This window comes from Sander lucioperca, chromosome 17, assembly GCF_008315115.2.
Source record: "Sander lucioperca isolate FBNREF2018 chromosome 17, SLUC_FBN_1.2, whole genome shotgun sequence".
Taxonomy (NCBI): domain Eukaryota; kingdom Metazoa; phylum Chordata; class Actinopteri; order Perciformes; family Percidae; genus Sander; species Sander lucioperca.
The window spans coordinates 29028688-29050577 of record NC_050189.1 but is presented as its reverse complement, the minus strand read 5'-3'; the positions used below and the strand labels follow the sequence as shown (position 1 = coordinate 29050577).

General features: G+C 42.9%; 1 protein-coding gene across 3 annotated transcripts in view; it reads left to right on the top strand.

The window, feature by feature from the left end:
* The first annotated feature begins 293 nt into the window (after positions 1-293).
* LOC116036058 (equilibrative nucleoside transporter 2) overlaps positions 294-21890 on the top strand; it is a 48699-nt gene continuing 27102 nt past the window's right edge. For all 3 annotated transcript variants that reach the window (XM_035993752.1, XM_035993753.1, XM_031279497.2), the window contains exons 1-4: positions 294-561; positions 13312-13368; positions 13969-14050; positions 18468-18613. In XM_035993752.1, the coding sequence (XP_035849645.1) occupies positions 13337-13368; positions 13969-14050; positions 18468-18613 (260 nt within the window). In that variant the 5' untranslated portion in view covers positions 294-561; positions 13312-13336. The remainder of the gene's footprint in view (positions 562-13311; positions 13369-13968; positions 14051-18467; positions 18614-21890) is intronic.

Sequence of the window (21890 nt, the reverse complement as noted above, 5' to 3'; positions counted from 1 at the left end):
CAGAAAGTACTGTATGGGAGAATAATAATTATGCAAAAATAATGATAAAATATCAGTAACAAGCAAAATAAAAGTTAGAATGACACTAAAAAAACGAAAACCTAAATACAAAATGCTACAAACTGTATGCTGTCCATCCAACCAATCAAAAAGTGTTACATGTATAACATTTACACCAAACAAACTGTAGCTGTAGAGACGAATACAGATGGGATACAGCCATAACAGTCTATGGACACAGCCTGCTGTCAAATGCCCGCGAAGACGAAACAAAATTTGACATGACCCCGGAAGTATTCTGTTGTTTTTTAGGGGTGCTAAGCTAGCTTTGCAGCTTTGAAGATGACGACGATAGGTCACTGAGCTGCTTGGTGCGTATTAGGTATTACTACCGTAGCCATTTGTACGTTACCGCCACGTGTATGGCCGACGAATACTCACAGCTAACGTTATTAATTTGTTCCCCGTTTAATCATTTTTGGACCATTTTAATATCACACGTGCTTGGATTTACCGTGGGAACATCATGGAAATACAGTGACAAGACCAACATTTTCAAAGGTGAGTCTGTCCGCACTGCCGTTATGTTAACACGACAGTGTTACACAGGCGACGCTGTGTTTTAACCTGAAATGTTATTTCCATCATCTTCTAAGAAAGAGCTAATTCACTGTCGACTGGGTGATGAGACTGTAGTTTCATCCTCTTTCTCCAGTAACGTTAAACTACAAATGTGGATGTCAGAGTGAGTGTAAAGTACTGCACCATAAACGACAGTGATTTTAATACTAGAATGAATAGGCTACTTAATGGTTTCATTTACTACTATTTCTTTATGGTCTTTGCTGTTCTGCTTTTTCGCAGAACGGGAAGTGTATCGTAAACGTAGCCATGTTTTTGTTGTTGTTGTGTGTGGTATACGTGCAGTTTAGTGTCCCAAATTCCCAATACAATGTCCTTAATTATGAACCTGCTAAACCACCTGTTTAAAACCCTTGTGTTGACCTCGGGTCATTTTGACCCGTTTTAAATTTAGTTTTATATCAGAAAATATGGGACGTAGAAATAAGCGCTGAAAATGTGTAGAAGAAAAATTTTTAAATTTAAAACGTTGGAAAAAGCAAAAACTTTTTTCAAGGTTGAAGGGAAGACAACCCAATTAACAAGTGTTAGGGTTAGGGCAACCTGTCTCGAATAAGACCCTCATCATTTGGGAAAATATTTTGGGACACTAAACTGCACGTGTGTGTGTATGTATGTATGTATGTATGTATGTGTGTGTATATCGGCGGGGACGAGGCAGCCGGCAGCTGCCTTCAACCTCCTACCTAACAGTCGGCTCTATCGCCTAGTTTTTATTATACTAATAAAGTGTTTTTAAAACCAAAGATACATTTTTACGTGTAAGTAAGTATTAGCCTCACGCTAATTTATCAAGACTAGGCCTACCGGCTAAACTAACGCTAGCTTCATGGCAACCTCTACACCTGGCGAGTCCCCACTCCCCCTCAGGATTTCCTCGTTGTTCAATAATACAAACAAAGAAATTGCTGACCTCAGGGAAGATGTTCGTCGGCTTTCCGAGGACTTAAAAACCAAAGATGCTTTGTTAACCGCCTGCTTGGACGTGGCTCATAATCAGTCGCTCCGGATCGCATCTCTCTCGGCGGCCTTCCAGGATACCGCGCCATGGGACCCAGCTGCCTGCCCACGCCCATCGTCCTGCTCGACACCGGTTATCAAGCCACCCTGGACTGAGGTGGTTTGCGGCCGAAAGAGAGCCTCGGGTAGGGCTCCATCGCCTCCTGCCCTCAGCCTCTCCAACCGCTTCAATGCCTTGTCGGAGTCGGAGCCGGTGGTGGCCAGTGCGGCTCACCGGGCTCGCCCCGCTTCAAAGCAGACTGACCAGCCGTCGTCACGGAAGACGATTGCCCGGATGCGGTAGTCAGACGGTCCGGTGGCCTACACTGCCTGGATCGGCCAAATGACAACGTTCCTCAAAAACAATCTCCACAACCGAACGGTAAGCAATCTTCCTCTTCTTTTCCCTGCCCATCTGAAACCGACACTGACTGTTTTGCTCCCGTCACCGGCTACCCACACCCCCCCACTCCTCGTCCGCTCTTCCCCCTAACCACAGTAATTATCGGGGACTCCATCACTAGAGACCTACGGTTTCATAATGCTGTCACACACTGTTTTCCCGGAGCCAAAGTTGCAGACATCCTGGCTAAAGTTATGGACCTGATACCCTCATTTCCGACCTCTATCAAACGCATCGTGGTCCATTGTGGACATAACGACATGTCCACTCGGATTCAGGAGTGTGAGCGCACAAGGCGAGACTTTACCACTCTCATTGAGGCTTTAAAAAGCACTGGGAAGTCGGTTTTTATTTCGGGCCCACTCCCATCTCTAGGTCGTGGATCAGGCCTCTTTAGCAGACTACTCTCCCTTAACACCTGGCTCCAGCTCACATGCAGTATTCACAGGATAGGTTTTATTGACAACTTCAATCTGTTTTGGGAACGTGGCTCCCTGTTCAGCAGGGATGGGATTCATCCCAATACACGCGGAAGCCAGATGCTACGTGGAAATTTGCACCACGCCCTGCATACCCAGACCTCTGATTGACTGTTTACATCCCGTAAACACTCCCACAAGCACACTGACCAGACACACTCTCCCAAAGTCAATAATCAGAGATACAGCGCTACACGCCCCTCTGTGCTCCCTTCAGAGCAATCACCCATTCATAATCCCATAACCACCGTGTCTGTCCCCCGACTGAGACCGTTTAAACCAAACGCTAACAAAAGAGGTGCTATACTAAACAACCTAATTGGAATTAAAACAACCACTGCAACGATAGAACAGAATAGGAAAATCAAATGTGGACTATTAAATATTAGATCTCTGTCATCGAAAGCATTATTGGTAAACGAATTGATATCAGATAACCACATTGATTTATTCTGCCTCACCGAAACCTGGCTGGGCCATGACGAATATGTTAGTTTAAACGAAGCCACTCCTCCCAGTCATAATAATACCCAAATTCCACGAGGCTCAGGCCGAGGAGGGGGAGTTGCAGCCATATTTGACTCGAGCCTGTTAATTAATCCTAAACCTAAACTAAATTATAACTCGTTTGAAAGCCTTGTTCTTAATCTTCAACACCCAACATGGAAAACAGTACAGCCAATTATATTCGTTGTTGTTTACCCGAGCACCAGGTCCATATTCTGAGTTTTTATCTGAATTCTCAGAGTTTTTATCATGCGTAGTCCTTCAATCAGACAAAGTACTTATTGTAGGTGATTTTAATATCCATGTGGACATTGAGAGCAATAGCCTTAGTACTGCTTTCAATTCACTGCTAGATTCTATTGGTTTCAGTCAGAGGGTGCATAAGGCCACGCACTGTTTTAACCACACCCTCGACCTTGTGCTAGAATATGGCATCAAAATTGACGATTTAATAGTATTTCCGCAGAATCCTTTATTATCAGACCATTTTTTAATAACTTTCGAATTCCTACTACCAGACTATACGAAATTAAATAAAAGTTTCTACACTAGATGCTTATCTGACAGTGCTATAGCTAAATTTAAGGAAGCTATTCCAACAGCACTTAACTCAATGTCATGCCTTAATATAACAGAGGACTGTTATGTTAACTCTAGTCCCTCCCAACTTGATAACTTTGTAGACGCTGCTACGGCCTGCCTACGGACTACTTTAGACTCGGTTGCTCCTCTCAAAAAGAAGATGATGAAGGAAAGGAAACTAGCACCTTGGTATAACTCCCAAACTCGCAAATTAAAACAAATCTCACGAAAACTTGAAAGTAAATGGCGTTCCACCAAACTGGAAGAATCTCGTGTGGATTGGCAAGATAGTCTAAAAAATTATAGGAGGGCCCTCAGAAATGCCAGATCAGACTATTACTCAACACTAATAGAAGAAAATAAGAACAACCCAAGGTTTCTTTTCAGCACTGTAGCCAGGCTGACAGATAGTCACAGCTCTATTGAGCCATCTATTCCTATAGCTCTGAGCAGTGATGACTTCATGACCTTTTTTAATGATAAAATTATAACAATTAGAGAAAAAATTCATCACCTTCTGCCCACAGCTTCCAACGACTCACCATTGGGCGCAGGAGGGCTAGAGAGAACGATAAGACCTGATACTTATTTAGACGGCTTTTATCCTTTAGACCTCCAACAATTAATGTTAAGGGTCTCTTCAGCTAAGCCAACTACCTGTCTCTTAGACCCCATTCCAACGAAGCTACTTAAAGAAGCACTACCCGTGGTCAACACCACATTACTAGATACGATCAATATGTCCTTATTAACGGGTCACGTACCGCAGTCTTTTAAAGTAGCTGTGATAAAACCTATTCTGAAAAAACCCACCCTCGATCCTGAGGTCTTAGCCAACTATAGACCTATATCTAACCTCCCGTTTCTCTCCAAAATCCTTGAGAAGGTAGTCGCTAATCAATTGTGTGACTTTCTGCATAGAAATAGTCTATTTGAAGACTTTCAGTCAGGATTTAGAAAGCATCATAGCACAGAGACGGCACTGGTGAAAATCACTAACGACCTTCTAACTGCTGCTGACAAAGGACTTGTCTCCGTACTTGTCTTATTAGATCTTAGTGCTGCATTCGACACTATTGACCATACCATCCTCTTACAGAGACTGGAACATTTAGTTGGCATTAAAGGAATCGCACTAAGCTGGTTTAAGTCCTATTTTTCTGAGCGATCCCAATTTGTTAATATTAACGATAAACCATCCAAATACGCTAAAGTTAGCCATGGCGTTCCTCAAGGCTCAGTGCTTGGACCAATTCTATTCTCTTTATATATGCTTCCTCTAGGCAATATTATTAGGAAACACTCAATTAACTTTCACTGTTACGCAGACGACACCCAATTATATCTGTCAATCAAGCCAGACGAAAGCGGTCAGTTAGCTAAACTTCAAGCGTGCATTAAAGATATAAAATCCTGGATGACCCACAATTTTCTGATGTTGAACACAAACAAAACGGAAGTTATTGTGCTGGGACCCAAGCACCACCGAACTTCATTATCTAAATATATAGCTACCATAGATGGTATTGCCCTGGCCTCCAGCACTACTGTCAGAAATCTAGGAGTCATTTTTGACCAGGATCTATCCTTTAACGCCCACTTAAAACAAACCTCTAGAACAGCCTTTTTCCATCTTCGTAACATTGCCAAAATCAGGAACATCCTGTCTCAAAACGATGCTGAAAAACTAGTCCATGCATTCGTAACTTCCCGGCTGGACTACTGTAATTCTTTACTATCAGGCTGCTCAAATAAGTCCCTCAAGACCCTCCAGCTGATCCAGAATGCTGCAGCACGTGTTCTGACAAGAACTAACAAAAGAGATCACATTTCTCCTGTATTAGCTTCTCTGCATTGGCTTCCTGTAAAATCCAGGATTGAATTTAAAATCCTTCTCCTGACCTACAAAGCACTAAATGGTCAAGCACCATCATACATAGAAGAGCTTTTAGTACCTTATTGTCCCACTAGAGCACTGCGCTCCCAGAACTCAGAGCTACTTGTGGTTCCTAGAGTCTCTAAAAGTAGAATGGGAGCCAGAGCCTTCAGCTACCAGGCTCCTCTCCTCCTTTGCTTCTTCTTCACCCAGAACATCGCCTTGGAATTGGGTGGCACCTACACCGGGGTCCTGGGTGCAGCTGACGCTATGGACTTACTACACCCTGCTACGCTCTGCGTTTCCCCGCAGTGTCCGACTGCGTCCTGCCGCGTCCAACCGCGTCCACCCAGGCTGCTGTGCCACACTACACCCCGTAACGCCCTGCTGTGCCCTACTATGACATGAACTACTATGACTACCATTGTGATCACTGCTTCACTATCTTTATTATGACTATTATTGCCACCATTCACCACTCCCCCAACTGGTGCCGTCAGACACCGCCTACCAAGAGTCTGGGTCTGTCCGAGGTTTCTTCCTAACAAAAAAAGGGAGTTTTTCCTTGCCACTGTCGCAATAGCTACTGCTAATGCTTGCTCTTGAGGCAACCACTGTAATAGTTGGGGCTTCGTAAAGTACAGAGTTTGGTCTAGACCTACTCTATCTGTAAAGTGTCTCGAGATATCTCTTGTTATGATTTGATACTATAAATAAAATTGAATTGAAATTGAATTGAATTATATATATATATAATATTCATATTCAGCCATGGTGTCAGTCTGTGTTGTGTCTGTGCTAGTCATCACGTTCCCACTTACAGTGTAGTAGCCTACACTATTGAGACAGTTAACTAGGAAACACCTGCCTACAGGGCACCTTCCATCTGATAATCACTAGCCGGTGTGACTCAGACCAGTTATCTCCTGTGACTCATTAGTGGAAGTGAAGCCTTCCAGGGTTTGACTGCCACCTTTTTGAAGTGTTAACCGGTATGGCGAGGAATTAAGCAGCAGATAGCCACAGGTCTCATGGATTTGTATTTACATTTTTGATTCAAATCGTAGGCATCTCTCCTTGATCCGCTAGCTGCCTGCCCCCTGAACACACTGTGAAAAAGCCCGGGGGGTGGGGGTTAGTGCGCATGCACATAATGGTAAGGAGGAGACAGTGAGTAGAGTTGGTTGAGTAGCATGAGTTGTATCTCAGAGTAGCTGCTGGATAGCTGGTTTGTTGTATTTTGGTGCACAGCCTGTGCCTCTAGTGTTTGTCTGACGCGTTTACGACCCCTGTGTTGTCTCCCGAGACGGTGTGTTCAGGGGGCAGGCAGCTAGCGGATCAAGGAGAGATGCCTACCATTTGAGACAAAAATGAAATCGCTCTGAAACCATGCAGGAACTCACAGTGCACCTTTTTAAGAGATTAGATCTGCTTGAACTCACCTGTCAACTAGAGGTGCAACGATTAATCGATTAGTTGTCAACTATTAAATTAATCGCCAACTATTTTGATAATCGATTAATCGTTTGTCATTTTTTTATTAAAAAAAATAAGATTTCTCTGATTTCAGTTTGTTGAATGTGAATATCTTCTAGTTTCTTCACTTCTCTGTTACAGTAAGCTTAATATCTTTGAGATTGGGACAAAACAAGACATTTGAGGACGTCCTCTTAGGCTTTGGGAAACACTGATCCACATTTTTCATCATGTTTTGACATTTTTATAGATCAAACAACTAATCGATTAATCGAGAAAATAATCGACAGATTAATCGACTATGAAAATAATCGTTTGTTGCAGCCGTACCGTCAACTACCAAACACCTGCCTGGGTGTGTTTGTGTGTGTGTGTGTGTGTGTGTGTGTGTGTGTGTAGACATAGAAGATAATGTAGTGTGTGTAATAGTTTTCTGCGGTCTGCATGTTGTTCTGTTGCATTTTAATATTGGGAGTTTTGTACACTATCAGCAGAAATGCCCAGGAAAGTAAATGCTTTTCAAGAGTGTGATTTGTGCCTCTGCAAAGAAATAGCTGAGCGTGTGGTTGTGTGTTACTCAATTACTATAAGTGAGTGTTTATTGGAAAATATAAATTAGAGTCGACTGAGCAATATTGAATTTACAGTAAGTAGTTAGCTGTCAGGAGATGAATAAGGTTTTTTTTTCCTGAATGAAAAAGAGACAGTGTTTGGTGTTGCTAGGACTAGGGTTGGGCATCGAGAACCGATTCCTACTTGGAATCGTTTCAAAAAATTACGATTCCATCGTTTCTTTATTGGAATCGTTTAGAGGATTTGGTTTCACGTTCCTCTTATTTGTGAAAATAGGCATGACCCCACGGGGGTCGGGAACAGTTTGATTTTCCAGCTCGCTCCGTTAGTGGTGAAGGAGTTGGCTAAGGCGAACGCTAGCGATGCTAAGCCGATGTCACGACCAAACGTTAGCGATTGGTTATGGCAGATCCAGAGTGGCTCTGGGCAGATCCAATAGTTTTAAACTTCAACAGAGTACCAGAGTCTGGTAGGACCAGGCTACTGATTTTATGACCTCACCAAAGACCTACACACTGCTGATAATAATGCTTTTATATCCAAAAGACAGCATTTATCTGCTTTATGCAGAACGCTTACTTAATCTCAAGAACTTTTTTTTTTTACTTTCTCTATTTATCTGAACAACTTCTGTCCTTGTGCTGCTGCAAAAGCCAAAGGGATCAATAAAGTCTTATCTTATCAGAGGTGGCAGTAGCTCAGTCTTTGGGGATCTAGTCTCGCATTGCCGGACCTTCCTCCACAGCGCTGCGGAGGAGGGTCTGGCTAGTCCACACAGTATTCCGGGATGGGAGAAAAACAGGCTCTGGTTTATTGGCATTTCTTTAAACCAATCACAATCGTCTTGGGCGGTGCTAAGCGCCGGACGGAGCCACGGCGCCTCTGCTAAATAGCCTCTGGAAGGAACTTGTTTTGGTGGAACGTGTACGTTCAAAGGTTGTTTTAGTTGTGCAACAGAAAACTCAGATTGGACAGATAGTCTAGCTAGCTGTCTGGATTTACCCTGCAGAGATCTGAGGAGCAGTTAACCATAGTCCTCAGAAATTCATCCAGAGGTTAGAATTCCAACACGAAGGAAGCGGAAGGTAGCGGACATCCAGCCGAAAAGAGTGAAATCCGGCGAAATTTCCAGCGGCACCTGAACAATCCCGGAAGTGGAACGTCATGGATATAGACTAGTCGGGACATGGCTTGGGTTCCAGTTCTAGTCCCCAGTACCAAGTACAGAATGTGGACTGGTAGCTGGAGAGGTGCCAGTTCACCTCCTGGGCACTGCCGAGGTGCTCTTGAGCAAGGCACCGAGGTACCTGTCCACAGACAGCGCCCTCGCTCTGACATTTCTCTATTAAAGCATGTGTATAGCATGGGTACACTGGACACAGTGCATGTATTTGCATGTATTTCAGGCCTGTTTGTGTGTAATGTGTGTCATTTTCCCTCGGGGATTAACAAAGTAATCTTCTTCTTCAGTTACAAAAACAGTTGGGAGAATGACATGTGGTTGAATTGTGTTTTGAAAGAATGGATACTTCTGGTAATACTCGTCATACTTTAAGTATCTCATATCCGGCTCTTAGTGAGATTATACCAGTTGAAATTCCTGTTTTAAGCCACGGATGTTTGCCATGTTTCCCTTGGTATGAACACACAGAGTCCAGACCACTTCCTATCAGTTAGGACATAATGCAAAGTGTTTTTGTCCACAACACAGACTATTTTTAGTCAGAGAAACAGAGCAATATTAGAGAGAGCTTTGAAGCAGTAGGCAGTCAGTTATAATTCAATTCTAGCTAAGCACTGTAACTGTCTGTGACCGTCTTGAGTCTTATCCCCTACCATCCTCTCTATGATCTACGATACATTTTTTTATCACCTGAATGTCCACATTGCTTTGTCCATGATTTACTAGCTAGCTCTAATTAGTGCTGCTCAGCTGCCTGACATTGTTTTCTTGTTAGACTGTAATGACTTTTTACCGAGACTGATTTTTATTTGAACTTGTGATCATAACATTGTGTGCACGCCATGTGATCCATGGAAAATGAAGGACAGGTAAAGGATTTTGACTCAACTGTATAATTTCACAGCCTGTTGTAATGCCCCGCTCAGAAGGGAGCAGCTGCCTCGGGTTACCAATGTCTGTGTGTCACACCTCCCTGCTTTTGTCTGTAGGCGGAGGAGGGGTTGACTGGCAAGCTTGAGGAAGTATACCACGCACTGACAACCAAATGGAAACCAAAAAATTAAAATAATCGAATCGAAATCGCAATATTTGGGAAAAAAATCGCAATTAGATTATTTTCAAAAATCGTTCAGCCCTAGTCCAAACACCTGCATTGCTTTCACCTTTCTTGTTGACCAAAGGCTCTGTTCCCGTCACCTTAACTCGAGGTGAGCTAAACATGCCACAGCCTGGCTGGTTGCCAGTTTGGGCTTTGAGGGAAGTGTGAAAACGCACATATCTGTGAAGGCAAGGGGTGCGCTGGTTTTATTACACAAGACAAAACGAGAGCAAAGCACAACGTTAGGGCTGAACGATTTTTGAAAATAATCAAATTGCGATTTTTTTCCCCAAATATTACGATTTCGATTATTTTTTTAAGCTCTTTGTCTTCTGTATTATTCAACAAAGACAAACAATAAATCATTTTATAGTATGAACACACAATTACACACTAGACAGTTAAACAAGTAAAAATATAGTATATACAGTGAGGAAAATAAGTATTTGAACACCCTGCTATTTTGCAAGTTCTCCCACTTAGAAATCATGGAGGGGTCTGAAATTGTCATCGTGGGTGCATGTCCACTGTGAGAGACATAATCTTAAAAAAAAAATCCAGAAATCACAATATATGATTTTTTAACTATTTATTTGTATGATACAGCTGCAAATAAGTATTTGAACACCTGTCTATCAGCTAGAATTCTGACCCTCAAAGACCTGTTAGTCTGCCTTTAAAATGTCCACCTCCACTCCATTTATTATCCTAAATTAGATGCACCTGTTTGAGGTCGTTAGCTGCATAAAGACACCTGTCCACCCCATACAATCAGTAAGAATCCAACTACTAACATGGCCAAGACCAAAGAGCTGTCCAAAGACACTAGAGACAAAATTGTACACCTCCACAAGGCTGGAAAGGGCTACGGGGAAATTGCCAAGCAGCTTGGTGTAAAAAGGTCCACTGTTGGAGCAATTATTAGAAAATGGAAGAAGCTAAACATGACTGTCATTCTCCCTCGGACTGGGGCTCCATGCAAGATCTCACCTCGTGGGGTCTCAATGATCCTAAGAAAGGTGAGAAATCAGCCCAGAACTACACGGGAGGCGCTGGTCAATGACCTGAAAAGAGCTGGGACCACCGTTTCCAAGGTTACTGTTGGTAATACACTCAGACGTCATGGTTTAAAATCATGCATGGCACGGAAGGTTCCCCTGCTTAAACCAGCACATGTCAAGGCCCGTCTTAAGTTTGCCAATGACCATTTGGATGATCCAGAGGAGTCATGGGAGAAAGTCATGTGGTCAGATGAGACCAAAATAGAACTTTTTGGTCATAATTCCACTAACTGTGTTTGGAGGAAGAAGAATGATGAGTACCATCCCAAGAACACCATCCCTACTGTGAAGCATGGGGGTGGTAGCATCATGCTTTGGGGGTGTTTTTCTGCACATGGGACAGGGCGACTGCACTGTATTAAGGCGAGGATGACCGGGGCCATGTATTGCGAGATTTTGGGCAACAACCTCCTTCCCTCAGTTAGAGCATTGAAGATGGGTCGAGGCTGGGTCTTCCAACATGACAATGACCCGAAGCACACAGCCAGGATAACCAAGGAGTGGCTCTGTAAGAAGCATATCAAGGTTCTGGCGTGGCCTAGCCAGTCTCCAGACCTAAACCCAATAGAGAATCTTTGGAGGGAGCTCAAACTCCGTGTTTCTCAGCGACAGCCCACAAACCTGACTGATCTAGAGAAGATCTGTGTGGAGGAGTGGGCCAAAATCCCTCCTGCAGTGTGTGCAAACCTGGTGAAAAACTACAGGAAACGTTTGACCTCTGTAATTGCAAACAAAGGCTACTGTACCAAATATTAACATTGATTTTCTCAGGTGTTCAAATACTTATTTGCAGCTGTATCATACAAATACATAGTTAAAAAATCATACATTGTGATTTCTGGATTTTTTTTTTTTTAAGATTATGTCTCTCACAGTGGACATGCACCTACGATGACAATTTCAGACCCCTCCATGATTTCTAAGTGGGAGAACTTGCAAAATAGCAGGGTGTTCAAATACTTATTTTCCTCACTGTACACACACACACACACACACACACACACACACAACAGTGTAATTTTTTACAGTGCACAGAGAGGAGCTGCCTCCAGCCCCTCCCCCTCGTGAAGTTGCGTGCTGCCGTGTGCACTTGTTCAGAGAGGCTATCGTTGCGTTAGCTAGTTGCTGGTGTTCTTGCCGTGGGATTAACTGTACTAATAAAACTGTTGAAACACCGCGGCCACGCTGCTGTGAAAGCTCCCCGAACGTCATTTATCAGAGTCTGGTTGGTACCCCTCTCAGTGGCAGCTCCTCCACTCCATATATTTATAACGGAGCTAACCGCTAACCGGAGCTAACCGCTAATCAGAGCTAGTTGCCAACCCTTCAGTTCTGCGTTCCTGTATCCATTAACTGCACGTATGGACTCGAACCAGAATAAAACCCTTCATTTTATTAAAATGGCTGTAAAAGTTTTAAACTACAACTCAGAGTTGTTTGAATGACAGAAATCAGCTCAAGGTACAGTGTAGCGTTAGCGTGCTAAGTTGATGCTTTCTCTGCGGAGTGCAGACTGATTTGCTCTCGCGAGTCATGTGACCAAATCGCAGCCTTTGCGATTAGGAAATCGCGTTTTAACATATCGCGATATTATCGCAAATGCAATTAATCGTTCAGCCCTACACAACGTAACACAAAAATCGTTTGATCTTGATTATCTTCGTCATCGTTGGAAGCCCAAATTGTAATTGGAAATACAATGTTGATGAATTGCCCAGCCCTACTCATTGGCGGAATGTAACTAAGTACATTTACTCAAGTGCTTACTGAAGTACAAATTGGAGGTACTTGTACTTCTTTTCAGGCCACTTTCAGCTTCTACTTCACTACATTTCAGTTGTACCTTTTACTCCACTACATTAATCTGACAGCTTTAGTTACTAGTTACTTTACTATTCAAGATTTTAAAACACAGAACGCATGTATTTTATAAAATAGAATGTTTTATTCTAAATTAAACTAGCCAACAATATAACGGCATACAAGTCCAGCTGAAATGATTGGACCGTTAAACACACAACTGTTTGGATCCTTTACACTTTCTACAATGGGAGGACTTTTCTGCATTGACTTCTTTTACTTGTACTACTTTAAGTACATTTTCCTGATGATACTAACACACTTCAACTTAAGTAACATTTTCAATGCAGGACCTTTACCTGTAACAAGAGTATTTTAACTGTGTGGTATTAGTACTTTTACTTAATCTGAATACTTCTTCCAGCACTGGCCCTACTTAAAGGTTAATGCAGCGTGACTCCGTAATTCCCCGACACATCCGACCTCTGGACTGAAGCATTTCTCTGGACTGAAGCATTTCTCTGGACACGGTTTTTAGACAGCCTCTAACCAGCTTCTCCCAGCCTCTTGCCAGAATGTGAATGCATTCCTGCATCTCTATGACACTTGTTCTCTCCTGTTGCCCTTGCAGTTTCACCAGAACCTCCTACATCAGGATGAAGGGACGGATAGATGCTCCTCAGGACCGGTGAGTTAGAACTGGATGGAAACTCTCACTTGCCGCTGTTTGCTCTCGACCATGAATCAGAGATGTTTTTCTCAAGACCACAGTTTCTTCTGTGGCTTTTAAAATGGAATTGTTGCTGACCAGACAATGATGTGTGCATTTGCTATTTAAACGACGTGGGCGCTGGACGGGAAATTGACAACTGCGTTGGTCTTAAACTGGCAAAGACACTTGCGTCGGGCTTTGGGTGCAAGGTAGGGCCCATTGTGTTTTCTCTTGTCTGCGACAGAATAAAGTCCATCCCATTGGTCGCCAGTTGAATGCTTTTTAATGTGATGCAGCAGTAGTAGGACATGTTGAGTTTGCATTTCCTGCAACTTAATACAACCCTGTTAAAGCTGGAGGAGAGGGAACGGTGAGGCTGATATATAATGGGATCAAATGGGTAATGCTGGTTTACATGCTGCATCGTTTCACACGCACGAGAATCTCTTTTTTTATGTGAAGGCAGTTTAAATTCAGCTCGGGAAAATTACAGAATGTTTATTTGTTAAATGGCCCGTGCTGCAGCTGTGTACTGTAAACCCTTTTTCAAGTATCACCCTTTTCCTCCATCTGCAGGGGCTGCCTGGTGGGGATCTGTTTCTTCTTTCTGGGCCTGGGAACATTGCTACCATGGAACTTCTTCATGACTGCCTCATTGGTAAAAACATGGAAATTACTTAATCCCTCTAAAGCCTTATTTGCACGGGACTAGTATTACCAGGGGACCTCATGTGATTTAGAAGTCACCCACCCATGTATGTTGTTTATGTGGCGCATTCGCACGGGTTAGGCAAAGTCTGTATTTCACTCAAATGTACTGACATTATACCCCACATATGATGTCAAAACTTTCATTTATACATGTCAACGCAGCCAATACAACCCCAAATCACAGAGATGTCGATTCACACGGGCCTATTATTATCACGTGACCTCTGTGTTTGGCGAAATGCGGCAGGTCCTTTGCGGTAATTTGTAAAGTAAAAATTCCCCGGAAATGACCTACCATATACCGCTGAACACCGAGGTCCTGTGATAATATTAGTCCCGTGTGAATCGACATCTCTGTGATTTGGAATTTCTAAATCACACAAGGTCCCCAGATGATACAAATCCCATGTGAACAGGGCTAAAGACAGTTGAACTGACACATAATCTTGGCTGACATTACTGTCTTTAAGAGGCTGTAGCGGGTGAAGATACTGGTACCAACCATGTCATGCTTCTTTGTGGGGAAGGGGGCTTAATAACTCACCTTAAGATATCTGAATGAAAATGGGTTCTGTGGGTACCCACGAGTTTCCTCTGTACAGACATGCCAATTTAATGATAATCCCATGCAGTTTTTTTTCATGCAGTACAAACATGTTATTTTCACTTATTATCAAAATGGTGTGTGTGAATAATTCTGCATACTGGGGTCTTGGAATTGCATAAATTAGGTATGACTGGACATTTTAAGGTCGTGACCTACCAACCAGACGGCCGACCCTCGGCAGAAAAGGCAGTTGGACTGACTCTAGTTACGCTCATCCTGCTCCTCGTTTCCGGGTTAGCACTCCACCAATCAGATTGGTCTTTTGAGTCCGACTGCCGGCAGTGCCCGCCTTCCGATTCAACATGTCAAATCGGCCAAAATGAAGGCCGACGGACGACGGCATGGAACACACCGAACAGACTCGAGTCACTGACCTCGCCAGACTGTCCGACGGCCGATTATCGGTCTCGGGCTTTAGACCTGTGGATGCAATAAACCCAATTCTATGTATGTGTGATGATGATGATGTTAATCCCCATAGTAGCTATTTCATTGTAGTGAGACCATATCTGAAACTTGACCTCACTGTATAAAATGACCTGTTGTGTCATGAAACTTTATAACAGAAGTTTCCTAGATATTTTGACAATAGGGCTGAACGATTTTTGAAAATAATCTAATTGCGATTTTTTCCCCCAAATATTGCGATTTCGATTATTTTTTTAAGCTTTGTCTTCTGTATTATTCAACAAAGACAAACAATAAATCATTTTATAGTATGAACAACACACAATTACATACTAGACAGTTAAAAAAGTAAAATTATAGTATATACACACACACACACACACAACAGTGTATTTTTTTTTTTACAGTGCACAGAGAGGAGCTGCCTCCAGCCCCTCCCCCTCGTGAAGTTGCGTGCTGCCGTGTGCACTTGTTCAGAGAGGCTATCCTTACGTTAGCTAGTTGCTGGTGTTCTTGCCGTGGGATTAACTGTACTAATAAAACTGTTGAAACACCGCGGCCACGCTGCTGTGAAAGCTCCCCGAACGTCATTTATCAGAGTCTGGTTGTTACCCCTCTCAGTGGCAGCTCCTCCACTCATATCTTTAAAACGGAGCTAACCGGAGCTAACCGCTAATCAGAGCTAGTTGCCAACCGAGCCTTCAGTTCTGCGTGTCTGTATCCATTAACTGCACGTATGGACTCGAACCAGAATAAAACCCTTCATTTTATTAAAATGGCTGTAAAAGTTTTAAACTACAACTCAGAGTTGTTTGAATGACAGAAATCAGCTCAAGGTACAGTGTAGCGTTAGCATGCTAAGTTGATGCTTTCTCTGCGGAGTGCAGACTGATTTGCTCTCGCGAGTCATGTGACCAAATCGCAGCCTTTGCGATTAGGAAATCGCGTTTTAACATATCGTGATATTATCGCAAATGCAATTAATCGTTCAGCCCTATTTGACAATAAAGTGGCTTCTGAGCAGTTTCCAGAACAAAAGTGCTTGCCATCCGATCACTGAAAAATGCAATTCTTGCGGAAATCGCCAAAATGTCAAAGGTTTTTGATAACAAATCACAGCATGAATTTTTCTATAGTGTTCCTCAAGGTCTTGGTGTCTTAATGTGATATTTTGGAGGGATTTTTGACCATTTTTACCAATTCTTTGTGTAACAAATGCTATCAACCCACAAATTGCTGCAACAACTTACGAGCGTAATAGAGCATGTAAGTGGCGTATACTTCCATCATATTGTTTTAATCTTTTATACACTCTAAACTTTCATCATTTGAATAGGCCTAACCAAAACAACGCAGTCAATCCTATGACTTTGGGTAACCATATGGATTGTTTCACTGGATTGTTTGGGTTTCTAACAACAGAGAACCATTTTCTCTGGCTCTGCTAAATGCTTCACTATGTCCACCAGCTAGATGCTAAAAATGTCTCTCTGCTGTTTGGTTCTCAGCCATGTAGTGTACAGTGGGTTCATCACAACTTTTTCACTGAAATTGTTTGCCTACTGTATTTGGAGAAATAAAGTTGCGGGATGTCAAACCAAAACAATGAGCTGACAGGCGCTAAAACATCTTTCACATAACACTCAGTCATCACCCATTTTTGATAAAAAGAAATGATTAGCAGGGCTCGACATTAAGGCTTGTGGAAGAAAAATGTACTTGCCCCACTGGACAAGTTAAAACTCAAACAAAATAAAATGCCATGTTACTTCACGTCATGTGCCACTCATTACGTCTATGTTACCGATTTGAAATTAATACATTATTTCCCCACAATCCGGCGCAGCAGGTCAGCGGGCCGCTAACGTTAGCGGCCCGCTGACCTGCTCATTCTCTGTAAGCGATGCAGCATGAAAGCACGGCGAGCCAGCCGGTGTTAGTTGGCTAACATTAGCTTGTTAACTCCACCTTAACGTTACCTCCTCGCCACATCGTTCACAGAAAACGAGCCGAATACAGTTGTCACTCATGGTGATAGCAATGTGCTTTGTGTGGATGAAGCATGAAGTTAATTCATGACTCATTTAGCAACTGGCTCTCTGCCACGTAACGTTACTACTCCACTGCTCGTTTGTCCGTCAAATATTGTAAAACCTCAGCTCCGCGACTTGCCGGATTAAATATCAGCTAATCAACTGTGAAGTAGCTACACCTTTTTATTTTTTTTAACACCAACATTTAGTGGCAAAATCCATTGTTTTGTCTACAAAATTATTTTACCTCTGGTCAAAATATTGACTTAGTATCTCAATATATTGACAGTATCTCAGAGTATAAACGAAGAATCTCAAAGTAATGAGAAAATTTAAAATATTGACTTAGAATCTCAATATATTTGCTTAGTATCGCAATATATTGACTTATCTCAAAATATTGACTAAGAATCTCAAAGCAATGAGAACATTTAAAATATTGACTTACAATCTCAATATATTGACTCAATATCTCAAAGTATCGACTAAGTATCTCAATATATTGACTTATTAACTTAGAATATTGACTAGAAATCTGAAAATAATGCGAAACTTTAAAATATTGACTTAGAATCTCAATAACTTAGTATCTCAATATATTGACTTTGTAACTCAGAATATTGACTAGGAATCTGAAAGTAATGAGAAAAATATTGACTTAGAATCTGAATATATTAACTTCTGCACACCGGTGTGCAAAGTATAACTTTGTATTATGGAGTCTGGAGATCCTTTTTTCTTGTTGAAAGGGGAAATCTATTCTTGAAACATGTTTGTTTCTACTGTTTCAACTGAATTGTATTAATGCTGATAGTGTTTGGATGCTTTCAACGGTTTGTTTGAATTCTGCATTAGCAATTTTTTTTATAAAATGATAAATCTTTTTCCGGACAAGTGACTTTTGTGCATGGACAAGTGAAACGTAAATGTACTTGTCCAAAGGACAAGTGTCTCAAAAAGTTAATGTCAAGCCCTGATTAGTGCAGCTTTAAAATGATGAAGGATTTAACTATTCCTGTACTCGTTTAAAAAAAAATAACAGGGGAATGACTTGACATATGACTAGAGGATTCTGGGAGTTATTTTGAGTTCACCATGAATGTGCGATACCGCTCGGCTCAATTGGGGGACAAACAAACTATGTAAACGTTGTAAATTTTAAAAGAATGGAGCGTTAAGGAGACGCTGAATACACTTTCCATTGTTGGACGATATAGTATATGTTTGCACGTAAAGATAAACAGTACTATAGATGTGCAGGACAATTCAACAGTGGTAATCCAACATCTTTTTTTTTTTTTCTTCTGGGTTTGCAGTATTTCCAAGGTCGCCTAAACACGACAGAATGGAGCAACGGCACCATGGTGGTCCGCAAGGAGTACTACTTCAACAACTGGATGACCCTGCTCTCCCAGCTGCCCCTGCTGGTGTTCACCCTGCTCAACTCCTTCCTCTACCAGAGGTCAGTGACAGGGTTAGACGTCAACTCGCTGTCAGAGGATGTTCATATCTGTACTGGGCAACGTGCCAAAGCTGTCTAGAAGAAATTAAGATGCAGAAGGATGTCAATTTTTTCCAAAAGTAATTAATCTAATTAGATACACTACCGGTCAAAAGTTTGGGTTTACTTAGAAATTTCCATTCCACTCCATTATAGACAGAATACCAGCTGAGATCAGTTGCATTGTTTTTTCAGGGCAGCAGTTTTCAGATTACATTATGTGCTTACATAATTGCAAAAGGGTTCTCCAGTGTTTTCTCAGTTGGCCTTTTAAAATGATATCAGATTAGTTAACAGAATGTGCCTTTGGAACATTGGATGAATGGTTGCTGATAATGGGCAATGTATATATTGCATTAAAGATCAGCCACTTCTTTCTACAACAGTCGAGAATCCTTTTCCAATTATGTAAACACATAATGTAATCTGAAAACTGCTGCCCTGGTTAAAAAAACAATGCAACTGATCTCAGCTGGTATTCTGTCTGTAATGGAGTGGAATGGACATTTCTAAGTGACCCCAAACTTTTGACCGGTAATGTAGATAGCTAGACATTAAAGAATGGCTTGTTTACTGCTAAGGCCATGTGGTCAAAATGTAATGATTTATTAAAAATGTAATAATAACTTACTTCACCAGAAAGTTGCTGTTAAAATGACAAAAACAACCACTGTATTTTCCAATAACTTTGAATGCACCACAAGGCTTACTACTTTCAAGTAAATGCACCGTCTGTGTTGTTTTTTGTTTTTTGTCTGTTGGACGTCCCGCTGTTGGAATCCTCTACAGTGAAATACAGTCACACTTTACACCGTTAGCTGTCAGCATTTTAACCGTGTTTAATCCAGCTGCTAGCTAATGGTAGGCTAACGTTAACATTACAGTGTTAAGCATAAGTGAATACACCCATGCTTAAGTTGACTAAAAAGAGGAATAAAAAAATCATCTTTTGGAAATTGATCTTAATGCCTTAATTAAAAAAAAATGAGGAAAACTCCAACCTTTAAGGACACCAATTTTCTTTGTGAATGAATAATGTATCATAAATAAATAAATGTTCTTCCTTAAAATACAGGGGGCATAAGTAAGTACACAGTAAGGTAATAGGGCGGTGGAAGGAGCACTTTGAGGAACTCCTAAATCCGACTAATACGCCCTCTATGGTAGAGGCAGAGCTGGAGGATGATGGGGGATTGTCGTCAATTTCCCTGGTGGAAGTTGCTGAGGTAGTTAAACAACTCCACAGTGGCAAAGCCCCAGGGATTGATGAGATCCGTCCAGAAATGCTTAAAGCTCTGGGTGTGGAGGGGTTGTCTTGGTTGACACGCCTCTTCAACATTGCGTGGAAGTCGGGGACGGTGCCTAAGGAGTGGCAGACCGGGGTGGTGGTTCCCCTTTTCAAAAAGGGGGACCAGAGGGTGTGTGCCAATTACAGGGGTATCACACTTCTCAGCCTCCCCGGTAAAGTCTACTCCAAGGTGCTGGAAAGGAGGGTTCGGTCGATAGTCGAACCTCAGGTTGAAGAGGAACAATGCGGATTCCGTCCTGGTCGTGGAACAACGGACCAGATCTTTACTCTCGCAAGGATCCTGGAGGGAGCCTGGGAGTATGCCCAACCGGTCTACATGTGCTTTGTGGATCTGGAGAAGGCATATGACCGAGTCCCCCGGGAGACACTGTGGGAGGTGCTGCGGGAGTATGGGGTGAGGGGGTCCCTTCTCAGGGCCATCCAATCTCTGTACGACCAAAGCGAGAGCTGTGTCCGGGTTCTCGGCAGTAAGTCGGACTCGTTTCAGGTGAGAGTTGGCCTCCGCCAGGGCTGCGCTTTGTCACCAATCCTGTATGTAGTATTTATGGACAGGATATCGAGGCGTAGTCGGGGTGGAGAGGGGTTGCAGTTTGGTGAGCTGGGGATCTCATCGCTGCTTTTTGCAGATGATGTGGTCCTGATGGCATCGTCGGCCTGTGACCTTCAGCACTCACTGGATCGGTTCGCAGCCGAGTGTGAAGCGGCTGGGATGAGGATCAGCACCTCTAAATCTGAGGCCATGGTTCTCAGCAGGAAACCGATGGAGTGCCTTCTCCAGGTAGGGAATGAGTCTTTACCCCAAGTGAAGGAGTTCAAGTACCTTGGAGTCTTGTTCGCGAGTGAGGGAACAATGGAGCGGGAGATTGGTCGGAGAATCGGCGCAGCGGGTGCGGTATTACACTCAATTTATCGCACCGTTGTGACGAAAAGAGAGCTGAGCCAGAAGGCAAAGCTCTCAATCTACCGGTCAGTTTTCGTTCCTACCCTCACCTATGGTCATGAAGGCTGGGTCATGACCGAAAGAACGAGATCCAGGGTACAAGCGGCCGAAATGGGTTTCCTCAGGAGGGTGGCTGGCGTCTCCCTTAGAGATAGGGTGAGAAGCTCAGTCATCCGTGAGGAGCTCGGAGTAGAGCCGCTGCTCCTTCGCGTCGAAAGGAGCCAGTTGAGGTGGTTCGGGCATCTGGTAAGGATGCCCCCTGGGCGCCTCCCTAGGGAGGTTTTCCAGGCACGTCCAGCTGGGAGGAGGCCTCGGGGAAGACCCAGGACTAGGTGGAGGGATTATATCTCCAACCTGGCCTGGGAACGCCTCGGGATCCCCCAGTCGGAGCTGGTTAATGTGGCTTGGGAAAGGGAAGTTTGGGGTCCCCTGCTGGAGCTGCTACCCCCGCGACCCGTTACCGGATAAGCGGAAGAAGATGGATGGATGGATAAGTAAGTACACCCCTATGTTAAATTCCCATAGAGGCAGGCAGATTTTTATTTTTAAAGGCCAGTTATTTTATGGATCCAGGATACTATGCATCCTGATGAAGTTCCCTTGGCCTTTGGAATTAAAATAGCCCCACATCATCACATACCCTTCACCATACCTAGAGATTGTCATGGGGTACTTACTTTCCATAAAATCATCTCCTCAATGCAAATCAAACCAGCTATTAGGCTAACTGAAATAAAACCATGCCACTGTACCTGCTGTCAAGTGTAGTCTTAACTAGCATCACGTGCAGCGATGCTTCTGTTGCCTGTAACGGCCGTTTCTGAACATCAGAGAGAAGCCCAGGCATTTAAGTGACACTGAAATGAGGCACCAAAATCCGCGTTGCTATCCGGTCCGGTAGATACTGGTTGTTTTGGCACCAGTGCATATTAGCACCGGTTTTCAGTACTCAACCCTAAGGATTAGTTGTGAATCCTAAACTTGAGGTA